At 43.4% G+C, this 18,846-nt stretch overlaps 4 protein-coding genes across 5 annotated transcripts in view; all 4 read left to right on the plus strand.

Annotated features, from left to right (window-relative positions):
* Window positions 1-18,846, plus strand: part of LOC109428702 (glucose transporter type 1) — a 916,963-nt gene that overhangs the window by 235,127 nt on the left and 662,990 nt on the right. The gene's annotated exons all lie outside the window — the stretch shown is intronic.
* On the plus strand, window positions 11,521-13,982 carry LOC115269884 (uncharacterized). The gene is made up of 2 exons (XM_029878681.2): window positions 11,521-11,693; window positions 11,738-13,982. The coding sequence occupies exons 1-2, from the start codon at window positions 11,521-11,523 to the stop codon at window positions 13,980-13,982; spliced, it is 2,418 nt and encodes an 805-aa protein (XP_029734541.2).
* LOC134286660 (uncharacterized) lies at window positions 13,988-14,785 on the plus strand. The gene has a single exon (XM_062848311.1). The coding sequence runs from the start codon at window positions 13,988-13,990 to the stop codon at window positions 14,783-14,785; it is 798 nt and encodes a 265-aa protein (XP_062704295.1).
* LOC134286661 (uncharacterized) lies at window positions 14,809-16,620 on the plus strand. Its single transcript, XM_062848312.1, has one exon. The coding sequence runs from the start codon at window positions 14,809-14,811 to the stop codon at window positions 16,618-16,620; it is 1,812 nt and encodes a 603-aa protein (XP_062704296.1).

The raw sequence follows: 18,846 nt of genomic DNA on the forward strand, positions 1-18,846 counted from the left end.
ACTCCGGACATCTTCCTCATACCAAATATACCCCTATCGCACGGTTTTAGGTCTTCAACACCATTAAACAACCGCCATCTTGGAATTAAGACCGGCATTGTGCATATTCTGGTCGCCATTTTAGAGTCCAGACATTTTCCCCATACCAAACATACCCATATTGTATGGTTTTAGAGCCTAAAACTTCATTAAACAGCCATTAGCCTTGGATGTTTTGGTAGTCATTTTTGGACTCCAGATAACCCATACATCCCCATACAAAATATACCCATATTGCACGGCGCCTAAAACACCATTAACCAGCTGCCATTTTGAAACTCGAGTGGCCATCTTGGATTTTTGACCGTCATCTTGGATATTCTGGTCAACTTTTTGGACTTAGGACATCTTCCTCGTATCAAATATACCCATATTGCATGGTTTTAGGACCTAAAACTCTATTAAACAGTCGCCATCTTGGATTTTAGATCGCCATCTTGGATCGCCATGGTCATCATTTTTGGACTCCGGACATCTTTCCAATACCAAATATACCGATATTGCATGCTTTTAGGTCCTAAAACTCCATTAAACTGCCACCATATTAAAATTTAAGCCACCATCTTGGATTTAAGACCGCCAAATACGATATTCTTGTCGCCATTTTTGGACTCCAGACATCTACCCCATACCAAATATACCCATATTGCATGGTTTTAGGGCCTAAAACACCAATGAACAGCCGCCATCTTAGATTTTAAACCGCCATCTTGGATATTCTGGTTGCCATTTTTTAAACTCCTGATATCATCCCTATACTAAATATACCCCATAATGCATGATTCTGGGGCCTAAAAATCCATAAAAGAGTCGCCATCTTGATTTTGAAGCCGCCATTTTGCATATTAGGCTGCCTTCTTAAATTTTGGGCCGACATCGTGGAATGTCTGGTCTCTAGTGTTGATTTTCTCACAAAATTCGTCAACCATGCTGAAAGCTACAAAAATCGCCGCAGTTTGATATGTCGCATGATGGGGCTTCACACAAAGAACGCGGCGCGAGACAGGACAACACTTATAGTTCTTACAAGAAAATTAAAAGGGTTTTAATCAGGGTTCGTAATTTTCGTTTCAGCGATACGAAATATGGCTATCCTCACGGCGGCGGGAGAGCTTATTTTCACTATTTTGTTTGAGGAACACTTTTCCTCTCCAGCACTTCTTTCGAGAGTAGCGATTCATGATAACTGAAAATCGCTTCAACCTGCAGATAATTTCTTTTCGTTCTGTTAAATTTTCTCTCACCCAGTTTTCACGAAAATCTTTTCAAAGCAGATTAACAAAAATTGTGCCCGCGACGGGATTCGAACCTGGATCATTACTAAAAACATACGCGACACGCGCACTCTATCCACACCACCACGCCAACCACACAGAGGGTCTAGAAAATATAGTGCATAAAACCAATCATCTTCGGCGTCATATGAGTCAAGGAAAGACAACATAATCGGCCGACAAAGGGCAAACGAAATTCTCGCACCTTTGGGAGTGAGTGAAAAAATGTTTTCGCTCTGCTTTTTGTGCGGGAGATTTCTCAAGCCAGATTTTCGCCGAAAATTGGCGTGAGGGAGAATACTATTTTCGTGAGAATGAGCGAAAATTCCGACCGCTGGTTTTAATTTACCTTTTAAGTCAACCGGTTTCGGGCTCGATGTTGCCCATCGACAGGACGAGGTCCGACTGATAACGCAATGCACTAATATCATCATACTGCACAGTATTCGTCGATATTATTGAAATTTCACTGTATTCTCAGTTTTGTCAAATTGAAGAGAGGAGAGTTGATTGGAGAATCGTCTTCATTCATAAGAGGACGGTCAGCTGTGGCGATGTAGGGGAATTGTGGGTAAAATGAACAGGGGGGGTAAAATGAACAGGGTGGTGTTTTACAGCAATAAGCGTATTTCTGCATGTTTTAACGATTGGATTCTGTGTGATACTGTAAATCATTATACTTCTGCAGATTTTGAACTTTAAAATTAAATAAACCACTTAATTATAACGAAAAGTTCAAAAACCACGTGAAAAATATGCTCTGATGTAAAATTGAGCTTATCTGAATTAAGGTCCATTCGTATATTTTTCGCAAATTATGACATATGTAATGTCATATTCCAATAATGTACTCCCAAAAGACAATATTCAGTTGAAAAAAAAAACTTAGGTTATGCTTTAAATCCAATTTTAGGAACAACTTTAAAACCAGCATGACTTGGGGGTAAAATGAACAGGTGGTTCAAACTATCCATTTTTTATAAAATTTTGTGCAATCTCGGTATATTGAAATCTAGAATACATATTTTGACACAACTAGAGCAAAAAATTAAGAAAAAACTATTTTACGCTTATAAAATAGGATTTATATCCTAAAAACCGCTTATTTGAGTATATTTTTTAAAAATAATGATTCCAGCACATTCCAAATTTTATATCAAAAGTTTTAAAAGTGTAGCATATAAAGTTTACATTGAATTTGTTGACCTATACTTGAATATATCGAAATTAAACATTTAAGCTAGTTTTTGAAGACATGTTCATTTTACCCCCGTCGATTGTTCATTTTACCCACACTATTTTTCATGATTCTGTTTTCTTGCATTATTTGCAATCGAAAATAATGTAAGAAAATTGTATTTTTTATCAATATTTTCTTCTAGCACTCTTAGAATATATTACCATGTACGATGTCACGGGGTGAAAAAGAAGGATTTTGTCATATTTCTATTGGAAAAGACGACAAACGCTTAGGCCCCAATTCCCCTACATGAACTCCGAAGCGTTCAGTTGAGCAGCTTTTCTAACGTTTTTCACTAGCTTCGCATTCTCCCAATCTGGAGCATGGTCCAATGTTGCAGTATTGATGTACACTTTAAGAAGGTTAAAAATTTCTCCAAAGATTTCTTTACAAAACCCACTATTGATTTCTTAAACAATTATTTTCAGGAAACAGTCAGACAGTCATCCAGCAATTATTCTAAAAAACAGTTTAAGAAACTCATCCAATAATTGCTTAAGTTGTTTCTCTAAGAACTTTTTCAAGAACTCCTTCAAAGATTGCTTCAGGAATCCTTCCACGGAGTTCTTCAGGAATACATCTATGTCCAATTCCTAATGTATATGAATGTAATGAATGAAACTGCTCTGACGGACTGCTGTTGATTCCGAACAAAGCGACGAATTGTATGCACCAACCTAGCTTGTTTCCCTGGAGCTAGAACATTTATAACCAGATAAAGTGGAATATTATAAGATAACATAACGCACTCAAAGGTGTACAGTGTCAGTGTGTGTAGTGGATTCAACTCATTCTGCACCTCAAATTCCGACAAACCAACTGCCAGGATGTCCCCAAGCCAAAGAACCACGAAATGGGGTCAGACAGCTATTAAATAAAGTAGGAATATAAAATGAGCGACTAAATGAAATAACACATTTCTTCGACAATGAACGTAAGCCGGCTGTCTTGCCCTCTCGTCGGCCCCGAGGACCTCTAGAACCTCTGCTGCTCCAAGACGATCATCCGTGTGTTTGTGTCTGCCTCGATGAGCAGAAGGGATTTAGCCTTAAGCCATGCGATAAGGACGACGGGCTGGCTGGCTGCTGCTGCTGCTGCTGGTGGTGGTAGCTTATCATAGAGCATATTTCGTGTACCACCACCACTCTTGGATCACCGGAAGAAAAGACTATTCTTCGTACACACCTACCTAGTACGGCATCATGCGCCCGGCCCAGGATAGTGTGTTGTGTATGTGAAGCACACTGGTACAATACGAATATGAGGATAAAATAGCTTCGGCCTCGTCGGAATGATGCTGGAACGCTTGATATGGTCCAGAACATCGTCATATCTGTAGGGGGATGTGGTATAAAATGCTATATTTTACATATTGTATTTGCTCGTGTCGTTGAGAGCATTCAAAGTGAACCGATTGGCGTACAATTTTGTATGCGGAGGGTTTGGGGCCGGAGAAGGTTCTTAGCATAGTGTGAGACTCCTCCGATCTCTGGAAAAGTGGGCTCCCATACAGATGAAGTTGCGGGGGACTTCTCTAGGGAGCTGTATGACAAAAACACAGTAGGCAGGCAGTACGAGGTTTGCCGGGACAGCTAGCTTGAAATAAAAAAACATTAATGAATACCAAAATCAGGAATAGGGGAAAAGCGGGTAACACCGTCAGGGTGGGTAAGCCCGTCACCCCAATGATTCTACCAGAAAATAGTTATTTCCCAAGTAACCAAAAGTTCAGATAAAAGGGTACTTTATAAGCTAAGCAGCTTGTTCGAGGTTGCTCATTAGCCTTCTAAGCAGCTTCATTTTTAAGTAATTTTGGAACTTGAAAGTTCACATAAGCGCGCTGGATAGCCTTCTAAGCAGCTTCTGACAGAACTTTGACAAAATTCATGCAGAAACAAAAATGTGATTTTCAGAATCACAACCCCACCCTGTTTGGTAGGTGTTTGCGATTCATGTCTGGAAATTGCTTCTGATACTTATATTTTCACACATGATGCTGCTATGTAGATTTGAACTGGATCCTCCTGCGTGATAGCCTGCTGACTTACCGCTGCGCTGCTGAAGACACTTGACAATGTCAAGTTAACTTCACTACTGTACAAATGTGCAAAACTAGCTGTCGACAGAAAATCGATTCAAGTCAGACTTTACCTGCTCTTCACTCAACCACAAGTGTAGTACTGTGGTAGAGCGTAGGGTTCTCACGCAGCGACTATCGGTTCGAATCCGATGTGCGACAATTTTTTTTTTGGTCAAGCCTAGTATTCATTGATTTGATAAATTCATATTTGTCTTTTATTCGTGTATGCTCAAACAGTTGTTTTCTGTAAAAAAATAAATTTAATCTTCATTGAAACACAATGCTACTGAACTGAACTTCTATGAACTTGAAAGTTCCGACAAAGTTCCGAGTAGCATCTTAAGCAGCTTTAAAGTTCCGCCAAGTTCAGATAAAGTTCCGAATGGAACTTTCTGGCTGCTTAAGAGGCTAACATTGAGCCTCGTCGGAACTTGTGACCGAAGTTCCAGCAAGGCTCATCGTTAGCCTCTTAAGCAGCCAGAAAGTTCCATTTGGAACTTTAACTGAACTTCGCGGAACTTGAAAGTGCATTTTGTCATGGGAAGCGGAACTTTTGGTTACTTGGGTTAGTAGCTTTTTGGCCACACACCTTATTTGTTTTTACCATTTTTACTGTTTTGAGACACATGGTACCAACATTGACCTGTCAAACGCGAAGAAAATAAACAAAACAAACGCACACGTTGTTGCACCAACGGTGGAAGTAATTTTTCGTCGGTAGAATTTAGCCTCTAGATTACAAAACAAGTATAGAAATTTATTTTAATCAATCATGTATTCTCATCTGTGCTATTCTTTAGTGCCAAGATTCATCGAAAGGTCAGTTTCAACAATTTTTCAAGAATTACGGTGCAATTTAAGAAAAGTTGACTTTTCGGGTAAGCCCGTCACTCATCGGCCAGGATTCTTTCAGGAACTCTTTTTGGGATTTCTTCGGGTATTCCTCCAGTGATTCTTCAAGGAATCACCTGAGGACGGGCAAAATAGAATCATTATTATTTTTATATAGTTCAGTTAATCGAGGCGCAATTACGTTTATCTCTTTACGGAGCCGATCGTTATATCAAGCTTAAAGTTACGTTGAGGTATGACCGTGTGTGTGAGGGTTCGATTTCCAGTCTGTCCAGGATCTTTTCGTAAAGGAAACTTCCTTTACTTTCTTGGGCATATACTAGAGAATATCTTCGTGCCTTCCGCACGATATACTCATTCAAAATGGCCATTGGCAGAGGCAGCTCTCAGTTAATAACTGTGAAAGTGCTCAGAGAACACGCATAACAACAGGCTTTTTCCAGTTGGAACGTAATGCAAGAAGAAAAAGAAGAAGAGAACGAACGAGTAGCATGTACTTCTTACAACGGTGTGAAAGGTTAAATCATTGGCTGTTCTTCCCAGTTATACTGATGTACATGGAGAACAACGGCATGATCGCTTAAGTAGATTTTTCATTATTTGGCAACATGTCGCATATACCTAAAAATTAACGATCATATAAAAAAAGACTGATCAGAATAATAGGTAAACCATCACAACTGATCAAAAATATGTTGGAAACATTTTCAAATTAAAATCTTCTAAAGTATCTTGACAAAAAGGTATGACGGACTTACCCCATAGGGGTGACGGTCTTACCCGCACTGCATTAACAACATCAATATTTAATATGTTTGTGCTATGTACATTATTCGGTAAAATAAACATATTTTGAAAATTTTAATGCACAAATTTTATAAAATACTAATGAATCAAACATTCTGTGTAGTTAAAATATCAAATTACCTCTTATATAAATTTTGAATAATCCCAATGCTTAAGGTGACGGGGTTACCCCTTCCTCCCCTACCAAACTAAAAACAAACTTGTGGTTCGTTCGATATTTTAATAACAGTAGTAATTAAAAGCTTATTGTTTCTATTAGATTTTTTTTAGTATTGGATTTTAGTATTTTCTCTCTTTACTTTTAACTGCTGTACTATTAATGCAAGGTATGCACTTCAAACGGAATCGCTCAAGTAATTTTCGTTCAGTGCATTACTTTTCCGTGACCGGAAGGGTCAAGAATTTTGACACAGCAAGCTCCATTTGATTTGACGTTTCGTTTCAGCTTCGTCTTCGTACTAGAATCCAGAATAAAGCGATGCTTTATTATTTCTTGAGCGATTCCTTGCCTAAAATTTCCACGCATCGTGATAGGCCAAGAAATTTCTTGCGATCTGCGTACTACCGTACTACCCATAAGATTAGGCGCTGTCCATAAACTACGTAGACTCATTTTGGGCCATCTAAGACACCCCCCCCCCTCCCCCTCCGTAGACTTTTGTTCATACAAAATTTTCGAAATTTGTATGGAGCGCAGATTTTGGCCAGACCCCCTCCCGTCCCCCTCTAAGAGTCTACGTAGTTTATGGATAGGCCCTTATAACAGCTCCCGGTAGGAAAGTATTCACTTCAAAATATTTACGAAATGTACGAAAAAATTATCGTTTTGCATAGGGAAATTGAAAAAAAAAACATCCATGGGTTTCCGAATGTAAACATATCGTTACACCGTTCATCAGTTAATCTCTAGGGCACTACGTGAGCGATTCCAATCGGTAGCTCTACTTACACTTCTGCGGAGCAACCTGCGAAAAATTGCAAGTGCCGGGGCTGGGCCATCCGCTTATGAAGCGAACGTGTCACCACTGCTCCACGGGCCCCGGCATGCACAATTTGGGTTGTCCAAATTGACTCTTTTAGACATTGTTGTTACGTTTTCAAGAAAGCACTCGCACAACGTTTGATGCTTGCATGGTTTCTTTAATTTTGAGGCTGCTTTCGATCATGTGTTTATCGTGAAAGACTCATGGCGTCACAAGCTACCTTCAATGATGTATAGGCTTTTTATACGCTTATGCGTTCTACAGCGCCCTTTTCACGGCACTGACTAAACCTTTGTGGTACTATTTATTCTGCCCAATATCTCCATAAAACTCCCAACGTTCCTTAAAAATCTCCAACTTTCTTAAAAATCCCCAACTTCTCCTAATATGCCCAACTTCTTCTAAAATACCCAACTTCTTCTAAAATGCCCAACTTTTCGAAAAATATCCAACTTGCTGCACAGATTTCCAAAAGGCATCATTTTCCTCGAAGACCCTTTTGATTCCTAAGTATTCTTTATTCTGCCCAATATCTCCATTAAACTCCCAACTTTCTTAAAAATCCCCAACTTCTCCTAAAATGCCCAACTTCTTCTCAAATCCCCAACTTCTTCTAAACGCCCAACTTTTCCAAAAAATATCCAACTTGCTGCTTAGATTTCCCAAAGGCATCATTCTGCTCGAAGACCCCAATGATTCCTAAGTTTCCTTTATCCTTCCCAATATCTCCCAAAAATCCTCAACTTTCCTTAAAAATCCCCAACTTCTCCTAAAAGGCCCAACTTGCTGCTTAGATTTCCCAGAGGCATCATTTTCCTCGAAGACCTTTTTGATTCCTAAGTATTCTTTATTCTGCCCAATATCTCTATAAAACTCCCAACGTTCCTTAAAACCCCCAACTTTTCCCCCAACTTCTCATAAAATGCCCAACATCTTCTCAAATCCCCAAGTTCTTTTAAAATGCCCAACTTTTCCAAAAATATCCCACTTGCTGCTTAGATGTCTCAGAGGCATTATTCTCCTCGAATACCCTTTTAATTCCTTAGTTTCCTTTATCCTCCCCAATAACTCCCAAAAATCCCCAACGTTTCTTAGAAACCTTCAACTTCTCCTAAAATTCCCAATTTGCTGCTTAGATTTCCCAGAGGCATAATGCTCCTCGAAGAACCTTATGATTCCTAAGTTTTCTTTATTCTGCCCAATATATCCATAAAACTCCCAACGTTCCTTAAAAATCCCCAACTTTTCTTTAAAATCCCCATCCCCAACTTCTACAAAAATGTCCAACTTGCTGTGGAGCAACAAAACACGAACGCGCGAATTGATAGGGTGATGACAGGTGATGACCATTGTTTTGGCATGAAGTTTATGCAGGGTTACTTTTAAAATATTTTTTTGCGTAATCTACAAAAGATAGAGTTTTGCTGTCAGGGAAACATTTTTAGAGAACAAGTTTTTGCATGTTTTGTAGAAGAACTTTTTTAACAGAAGTTATTTATTCATTGAAAATTTTTCAAAAATATCTTAAAAAGACTGATTTTTTAGACACTTTTTGCAAACTTTTTGAAAATTGAGCCTTTGAAGTAGTTTTTACCAAATCAATGTCAGAGACGTTACGAAAGATGAATTCATTTGCTTTCGTTTCGAGCGTTTATGCTTAATGTACGACCTTCAGTTCCTGAGATATTGGGGTTCATAAATGAGCTAATATGAAAAAAATAAAATGTGAATAACTCACTTAGCAGTGATATCCGACCCTATGTTCCTTGGGCATTTTTTCATAACTTTTGAAGACCTAGTTGCCCTAAAATTGTGTAAAGTCCGGAACCAATCACCCTGTAGACTATGAGCTCTAGTTAATTCCCTCTTCTAGGATACCTCTTCCTATTTCATCACTTTTCCCCTTCCTAGTTCCTTTCCCATATCTCGTTCTTCCCCAGGTAGATGATGAAATAGGCTTGTATACATGGAGATGACACAAACATCACAAATGCAGGATAACGTATCTCAGGAGCTGGCCTTCTGATACCTGATACGTATAATAATATTTCAATGCATTCGCCCATGTTTTTACATAAAGTTAGCATTTTAGCCCATTTTACCCTTTTGGCCAACAGTGGCGTCTCCACAGTCCTCCTTACCACCCATAGTCGGTTCTTTCGTGGGTGGAGACACGAAAGCGAATATGTGTTACTGCAATTTGAGCAATGCTAGCAAAAAAAAATAATGGAGAAAATTTTCTTATTTTCTGTTGTGTTAGCGTTCAGCCAAGTGCGACGAATGGCGATGTAGGAGGACTCGTGGAGCACATAATACACATTCTATATCCTGCTGGAGATGAGGAAGAAAATTGAGCATAACGGGAGTGGAACATTTTTCCGAAACAAAAGCTGTTTTTGCTTCCCATAGACATTATACATTTTTGCCGTTCCACCAGCAGCGACTACAGGCTGGGCCATATAACGTGTAGGTGAGATTGTCCCATCCACTAAGGCAAAGAAGGAATCGAGCATACAAAAGTGAAGTGAGTGGTGTTTTCTAGGTCTAGCACAAAGTCCGTTGTGCTTTCTTTTTGGATCTATTTTATCCCTCGCCTGGCCAGAGGCTATTCTTAGGAAGAAGGCAGGACAAGGAGGGCCTTCTTTTGACTTTATTATTGGCATCGAGTTCAGTCACGGACGGTTGCTTGCCACTCCGTTCGGTGGGATGCTGCCGGGTTGGTTGACTGGTCGTAGGACAGACGCAGGACGTAGCAGGGATCAAAGTTGAACTGCTTCGTATTGCCAATTTTCCATTTTTCATGCTGCATCATTTGACCGGAGGCTATTTGTTTAGCAGGGCTGTTGTTTGTTCGAAATTTGGTCCAACTATATATCGTCGTATATTTACTTAGAGACACCCACGAAGAACCAGCTTAGGTTGCAGGCAGGAAAGATCTTGTCTATTCTGTAAGAACCTGTATTCATGTTAACTCAATTTACGTATTTTTGAATAGATAGATTAACAATATTCCCATTTTTGAATTGAACTACATGTGGAGCGGACCTGGTGTGATGGTTAGAACACTTGACTATCACGCCGAGGACCTGGGATCGAATCCCACTCCCGACAAACTCGCAAAATGTGAGTTCTTCCTTCGGAAGGGAAGTGAAGCGTGGGTCCCGAGATGAACTAGCCTAGGGCTAAAAATCTCGTTAATACAGATAAAAAAATATTGAACTACATTTAGCTGGTGAAATTCTCGCACCGCAAAGTTGTTCTGAATTACTTTATTTTTACTCCAAAGCAAAATCTCGATCAACAAACCCTCACTCCTCTTACAACATATTTCCCTTTTGTTTATGCGAATTTGAACTTAATGCTTGTTCTCCACACATCACAAGACCTTTATTTTTGTACCAGTAAAGACAAATCAAATCTAAAACTAAATGGTTAAGGAAACTGTTGGGACGAGAATGAGGAGCGCTACCCTACTCGCAGCAGCAGAAAAAAGATATCTCATTTGCCCAGAGAATAATGCAACCGCCGATTGCAGCCTCCCAAATCTCTGTCTTCTCCTCCATTTGATTTGTATGTAGAATTTTCTAGGCCTTCAGCCTTTTGTATTGCCGAATTATATAAACCCCCCATATGAATAGCCAAAGATAGTAGTACGAATTGAATTGTTAAAGTAACACGTGTCTTTTAATTCGATCCCGGTTCCCCCAAGTTCGCCGGTAGTTTGTCCGCCTTGTGAACCGTTTCCGCGCGCTGTTTCGGACCCTCACGCTTACATATGGTTACATATGCATATCGAGCCGGATCGCGAATAATTCGCCGCGAACCGCGTTATCTGTGACCGCTAGTGCCCGTAATTTGGCCCCGTCGCCGCCGTATCGGCCCCGAGTGCTTCTGCCATTTGGCATCTCAGTGGTGCAGAACAAGTGAGGTGTAAAACGATCAGTGACTGTGAACAATAAGTGCGCAAAATCCACCAAGATGGATCGACTAATCCGCGAACGAAAATCGCTGGACCCGCAACTGAAACGTATTTCGGATACGGTGGAGAAAATCAGACCAGAAGCGGCCGAAGAAGTCGATGTGCAAATTGAACTAGACGCTTTAAGTGAGGTGTGGGCGGCCTTTTGTGCCGTGCATAAGAAGATTCTGGATGTGAGTGAGGAAGAAGAAGCGTATGATGATGCAGTGCACCGCCAAGGAAAGTTTGAAGCATGCTACATGTCGCTGAAAAACCGTTTATAAAAAATGCTAAAGGTTGTGAAGGATCGCGATAGTGCTGCTTCTCAGCAAGTTCCGCCGAGTGACGTCCTCCAACATGGCCGCCGGCTCCAGTTCATCTGCTGTCGTACACAGCAACGCCGCCGTATCCCCTCTCTCGGATCTAAAGCTGCCTCGGATGAATATGCCCGTGTTCAGCGGTAATTATATGGAATGGCAAATCGTTCTACGACCTGTTCGACAGCTTGGTGCATCAAAATCCAACGCTGAAGGACAGCCAGAAGCTGTACTTCCTCAAAACCAACCTTGCTGGTGAGGCGGCGTCCTTGATTTCTCACCTCAAGATCGAGGATGCCAACTACCAACCGGCACTGACGAAGCTGAAATCCAGGTACGATAAGCCACGTGAGATCGCTAATCAGCATATCAAGCGGTTTCTAGCGCAGCCAACGCTGACATTCCCCTCTTCTCACGGCTTGCGATTGCTCCACGACGTGTCGGACGAGGTTATTCGTGCCCTCCATGCCATGAATAGGGAAGACCGTGACACGTGGCTCCTGTTCATCTTAAGCGAAAAGGTTGATCCAGATACGAAGCAGTTGTGGTGCCAAAAGATGGCGGAAATGGATGAAGCAAACATCGATCTTCAGTGCTTCCTCAAGTTCGTCGAATCTCGCAGTTTTGCTCTGCAATCTGCTCAACCAGTTCGCCACAAATCCAGCGTGCCTTTCAAGCAACCTACAAGGACTCCACCGCAGTCCCGAGGTGCTACCGCATTCGTCGCCACGAACCCTCCGTTTTGCAACGTCTGCAACAAACCAAACCACCATCTTTACCAATGTGGTAAGTTCATTCACATGAACCACGACGACCGACTCGCTCACGTCAATAGGATGAAGCTGTGCAACAATTGCCTGAAAATACATCCCGGTGAGAGCTGCAAATCAGGTGCCTGCAGGAAATGCAACTTACCTCACCACACCTTATTGCACCCACCGTCGTCATCAGCAAGCCCACAACCAGCAGCATCATCGTCCGTCATGGCCCCTGCAAATTCAGGATCATCAGCACAGTCCTTGATTTCGGCCCTCGACTCACCATCCTGCCTCGATGCGTCTAGCGTCCTACTCGCCACCGTTGCCATCAATGTTCTGGACAGCCAGGGACGGCCACACGCCTGTCGTGTCGTTTTGGATTGCCCGTCCCAAGTCAGCTTTATCAGCGATGATTTCATCAAGCGACTCGGCCTCAAAACAGTAGCTGCCAACATGGACCTCGAAGGCATCTTCTCCACACCAGCGCACGCTGACAAGTGTGCCGAAATCATCATCTCCTCTCGCTGCACGGATTATCGAACCTCCGTATCGTGTATGGTGTTGCCGAAAATCACCAAAATGCTTCCTTGCAAGCCAGCGAACATCGACGGTTGGCCCATTCCAGGAGCAATACACTTGGCAGATCCTCTGTTCCATCGCCCGGGTAAGGTAGAAGTTTTACTGGGAATGGAATTATTCTTTCAGCTGCTCGAGCCTGGCAAAATCGCCCTCAGTATCGACGACAGCCTACCCACACTTCAAAACACCAAACTCGGCTGGGTGGTCGCTGGTCGGTACCACGAACCCAACACTTCGATTGGATCTCACGTTTCAACCTGCCTGTTGACTTCCACCGATGACGATCTCTCGCAGCAGGTACGCAAATTTTTGGAGCTAGAAGAATACGCTACAGCATCCAACCATCTCACCGAAGAAGAACAGCGATGCGAGCAGCACTTCGCCGAGCATACCGTTCGTGATAAGACAGGGAAGTTCATCGTTCGTCTCCCATTTCGTCTCGACCCTAATCAGCTTGGTGAGTCTAGGCCAATGGCGGAGAAACGTTTGCTTCACATAGAGAGAAAGCTCGACCGTAACCCAAAGCTCAAAAGTGAGTATCATGAGTTCATCCGTGAGTACATCGATCTCGGTCACATGTCACTCGTTGAAGATGCCTCTCCGTCAAACAAGTCAGTATATCTCCCACACCACTGTGTGGTAAAATCATCGAGTACGACCACCAAATGTCGAGTCGTTTTCGATGCGTCGGCTAAGACTACCAGTGGGTTCTCTTTGAATGATGTACTCATGTGTGGCCCCGTTGTTCAAGACTCGTTGATTAATATTTTGATCCGATTTCGCCTCCCATCTATCGTGCTGGTTGGTGATGCAAAACAAATGTATCGCATGGTATGGGTGAACGAGCTTGATCGTGACTTCCTCAAAATTCTGTGGAGGTGGGACAAGGACGAGGAGATAAGGGAGTATCATCTGAATACCGTCACCTTTGGGACTAAAAGCGCATCCTATTTGGCCACAAAATGCGTTAAAGAGCTCCTAGGATCATACCGGCAACAATATCCGGCAGCAGTAGAGAAGGCGGAAAAGGGGATGATGATGTACTCACCGGAGCATCGTCTGAAGAAGAAGCAAGGCTACTACGAGAACAACTAACCGAAATGTTTGCGTCCGGCGGATTCCATCTCCGGAAATGGGCCTCGAACAGTGCTGCAGTATTAGAAGGAGTTCCTGATGCAGATTTGGAGTTGAAGATCCCAATCGAAGAGAACGGAAGCTGTACTATCAAGGCCCTCGGAATGCAATGGCAGCCGTGCAGTGACGAGCTCCATTTCTCCTACCAACCTACCGAGATCCTTCAGCCCACAAAACGCAACATCCTATCGCAAATCGCCAGCCTATTCGACCCGCTCGGCCTTCTTGCACCGATCATCGTGAAGGCAAAGCTGGTGATGCAGCGTATGTGGGAGCTGAAGGTGGCCTGGGATGCAACTCCCCCCGGTGAGTTAACAAACGATTGGTTAATATTGGTGCAAAAGTTCTCGCTTCTCAACTCGTTTCAGATTCCCCGCCATGTGATCGACATGCGCAGCTGGACTCGTCTCTACCTGCACGGCTACTGCGACGCATCCGATGTGGCCATGGGCGCTTGCATCTACATTCGGGCTGTTGATAACGATGGAAATTCTTCCTCGCATCTTCTCTGTGCAAAATCGAAGCTGGCACCCATCGGCAACGGCAGAACCACCACACCCCGGCTTGAGTTGTGTGCAGCAGTTATTCTCGCGCGATTGATCTCTAACGTGAGAGCTGCTCTGTCGGCAACGGACTTCTACGAGGTGCGAGCGTTCTCCGATTCCAAAGTCGTCCTGGCATGGCTGGCCGGTGGAAGACATTTGTGGCGAACCGTGTTGCAGAGATTTCCACTCATCTACCCTCTATCAACTGGAGTCATGTAGGCACTCTCCACAATCCGGCAGATATGATCTCTCGAGGTGCCTTTCCCGAACAGCTTCATCAAAACACTCTCTGGTGGCATGGGCCAACCTGGGATCCATCGGAGGCCGACAACGAATCAGCCCCGAACGGCAATCTCGACGATATCGAGCAAGGGCAGCTAGACAGAGAGCAGCGAACCGCAGCTGTGGTATGCTTCACGGTCTACGAAAATCGTTTCCTGGATGATATGATGGCTCGGTACTACCCGAATCTACAGCTCCTTCTCCGTATCACCGCTCGCATTCTTCGTTTCGGACACCCGGAGTTCCGATGCTCTCCACGACTCTCTCCAGCTGAGATAAACTTTGCTTTGGAAAAGTACCTACAACACACACAACAACAGCATTTCCCCAGCGAGCTCAGCCGACTACAAAGAGATCTCGCCGTCGAACGAAGCAGCCCATTACATCAACTCAATCCATTTCTGGACGAAAACGGTGTCGTTAGGGTGGGCGGAAGGCTGCAGCAATCGGACTTGAGCTACGACAACAAGCATCCGATTTTGCTGCCCCGTCACTCAATATTGACCTCGCTCATTCTTCTGCACGATCATCAAGAGCATCTCCACTGTAGCCCTCAGTCATTGCTAGCCGCCACTCGAACTCGGTATTGGATACTACGCGGCAGCAGCGCTGCTCGAAAGGTTTGTCGCGATTGTGTAAAGTGCAACCGAGCCAAAGCCCGGATTACGCAACAAACGGGACAGTTACCAGCGGACCGTTTGAAACCTCTCCCACCGTTCACCATCACGGGCGTTGATTACGCCGGCCCTGTGAGCATCGTCGGACGAAGAACTCGTGGGGCTGTACCATCGAAAGGTTACGTTGCACTGTTTGTTTGCTTCGGAACGCGGGCGGTGCATCTGGAGGCAGTTACCGACCTGAGTGCATCGGCTTTCCTCGCTGCCTTCACCCGGTTCACCAGTCGGTACGGAGTTCCCAGCAAGATGTACTCCGACAACGCCACGAATCTTCGGTCAGCGGCCAGAACCCTTCGTGAACTCTATCAACAGATCGATGCGACCGAACACAGCGACGAGGTCAACGACTTTCTCACCGACAGACGTGTGGAATGGCTGTTCATACCCGCGCGATCTCCTCACCACGGTGGATTGTGGGAGGCTGGAATCAAAGTGGCGAAAGGGTTCCTCAGCAAAATCGGAGGTAACTATAACTACACCTTCGAAGAATTAAGCACTCTCCTCGCTCAGGTAGCTGCGTGTATGAATTCGCGTCCGATTTCTGCAATTTCGGATGACCCCGCGGATCATCAACCACTCACGCCCGCGCACTTCCTGATCGGGCGTCCTCTCGATGCCCTCCCGGAGGTCAACCATCTGGAGCAGCAGATAAGTTCCTTGTCAAGGTGGAACTACGTTCAGCGAGTCGCCCAGGATTTTCGCGCTCGGTGGCAGTCCGAGTACGTACTTGCACTCCAACGGCTAGTGAAATGGCAGGCCTCATCCCCCAACGTTTCGGTAGGCGATTTTGTTCTACTGGTCGACGACAACGAGAAGCCACAACAGTGGCTCCTGGGACGTATTAAGGAGCTTTTCCCCGGGACCGACGGACGTGTCCGAGTAGTGTCGGTCAAGACAGCCAATGGTGTTTTTCGCCGGGACGTCAGGAAGCTGCGCCGGTGCCCACTCGACAGTGATGAATTCGTTCCAGGAAGACATGGAGTGGAAATTCCTACTCGTAATTTGGTGGGCGGATTATGTTGGGACGAGAATGAGGAGCGCTACCCTACTCGCAGCAGCAGCAGAAAAAAGATATCTCATTTGCCCAGAGAATAATGCAACCGCCGATTGCAGCCTCCCAAATCTCTGTCTCTCTCCTCCATTTGATTTGTGTGTAGAATTTTCTAGGCCTTCAGCCTTTTGTATTGCCGAATTATATAAACCCCCCATATGAATAGCCAAAGATAGTAGTACGAATTGAATTGTTAAAGTAACACGTGTCTTTTAATTCGATCCCGGTTCCCCCAAGTTCGCCGGTAGTTTGTCCGCCTTGTGAACCGTTTCCGCGCGCTGTTTCGGACCCTCACGCTTACAGAAACCGTAAGAAACGTTTAATTCTTATGAGAAGATATGGTATAACGAATGATTTTGCCGATTACACCTCGAAACAAAGTTCGATAAATTCCATAGAATTCTTGTAGAATAAATTCTTTTTTGAAAAATCTTACGCGCCATACAAATTTTTTTGGGTTCTCATACAAAAAATCTTACAAGGGGTGGAGGGGGTGTCGGAAAATCGCAAAAATTCCCTTACGTAATTAATGGACAGCCCCTAATGAGTTGCAAAAAGTTGATTTTTTCAGCACGAGTCGTACATTTATTCAACGAGGCTTGCCGACAATGACTTGTTCCTTTACACTTACGCATCAAAAGTTTAACATAAAAGTCGACGGTTTCGGCAAAAACAGGGGTGTCCATTTCGCCCCGTGGATCCATTATGCCCATAATCCCCCTAATTTAAATTTCCGATTGAACTTATAAGACAGCATCCATGTATTACGTTATGATAAAATCGATTTTTTTATTATTCCCTCCCCCGTGTAACATTTTTGTTTTGAATAAAATCCCTAAAATTTTTGTATTGTCCGTAAAGTTGGATTGGGACGTATTCTCCCTTCCCCCGTGTAAACAAGTGGAGTTGTTAAAATATGTTTTTGAGTTTAAGAGTATTAGAATAGAATACATTTAGGCGCTGTACAAAGTGTAAGTAGAGCTGTAAATTAGGTTAAGTGAAAGAAGAATAAAAAAAACTTTTGCTCAACAAACAGAAAATAATATTTGTATGAAATTTTCGAAAAGTTGGACGACAAGATGCACTCGTACTATTCTCTAACCATTCATTTTCAACAGGCAACCGTATAACCATTTCCTTTCATTGTAACACGTAATCAAATCACGTAATGAATATTCATGACTGCGTCTAGCGAGACTGCATATACCAGCAGTCAGCACCCACGAATATACCCGTATTTGATCGATCATTCCTGGTAAACTTAAAATCGCCTGAAACCCTCGTTGCAGCAGAAAACTTTGTTTCAACATGCATGCAACACTGTCTGACTGTTGGTTGATGTTTGCTCGAGCGCCCGCTGTTGCAACAATCTGTAGAATTTTCATTACACATCAATCCAATATCAAGATAAAGGAGTGTATCGATTCCCGCAGAAAGAAAGTAATACGGGCCCCTTCTTGTTCCATCCCTACCGTTTTACCACAACCATCTCGATAAAGGCAAGATCCGATTACATGTTTCACAGTTTCTCTTTCGTATTTCAAAAATTAAATAATCAATCTTGCTTCTTGGTATCGTCGGTACCGTTACACCTGCAGCAAGTTGGCTTTTCTCTTTACACACAGTTCTAAGACAGCGCCCGGTCGACTCCGGGTCCGGGGTCTCCTTAGCCCGACAACGTAAGATTTGAAACCCGAGAAATCGCACCGGTATTCGACAAGCTCACGAAAGCTCTCCGTCAATACCTTTTAGTCTCGGTTCACTCGGCTCATTCTTATCGAAGTTTTCCTCTGCTCTATGGCTGATGGCGTTGCTACATGAGAGGGGGACTGCTGTTTCTGCTACGGGATTAACATTAAATCCTTTCTCAGTAGCATCCCCAAGCAAGCAACAAACGAACCAACCAACCATCCAACCGACTCTCGACGGTTCACGGAATGCGGTGGAGCAAAGTGTACCTTGCTGGTTTTACACACGTTCCTCAATTTGATGGTCTCTGTTGGCTGGCTGGGGGGACGTGCGAGGAATATACGAGGAATGTACGAGGAATATCTTGGCTGATTCACCTACAAGAAGAACTTACTCCAGAATATCAGTTCGCAAGCATATGGATACCAATCTGCAGACATCAGTGTCAGATCAAAAAATAGCAAAACCACTGAATCACTGAATTGAAGTATCTTTGGTGCAATTTATATAGCTCTATACGAAGTTCCTGAAAATTTGATTGAAAACATTTTAAATAGCTAGCGCTTAAAAAAATGATACAA

The sequence above is a fragment of the Aedes albopictus genome, chromosome 2 (genome assembly GCF_035046485.1).
Source record: "Aedes albopictus strain Foshan chromosome 2, AalbF5, whole genome shotgun sequence".
Lineage (NCBI taxonomy): Eukaryota > Metazoa > Arthropoda > Insecta > Diptera > Culicidae > Aedes > Aedes albopictus.

Excerpts from the sequence above, each read along its gene's own strand:
- LOC134286661 (XM_062848312.1), top strand. The coding sequence starts at position 14,809 with ATGATCTCTCGAGGTGCCTTTCCCGAACAGCTTCATCAAAACACTCTC.
- LOC115269884 (XM_029878681.2), top strand. The coding sequence starts at position 11,521 with ATGCTAAAGGTTGTGAAGGATCGCGATAGTGCTGCTTCTCAGCAAGTT. Across the intron at positions 11,694-11,737 it reads GAATATGCCCGTGTTCAGCG|CTTGGTGCATCAAAATCCAA; the intron begins GTAATTATATGG and ends CCTGTTCGACAG.
- LOC134286660 (XM_062848311.1), top strand. The coding sequence starts at position 13,988 with ATGTTTGCGTCCGGCGGATTCCATCTCCGGAAATGGGCCTCGAACAGT.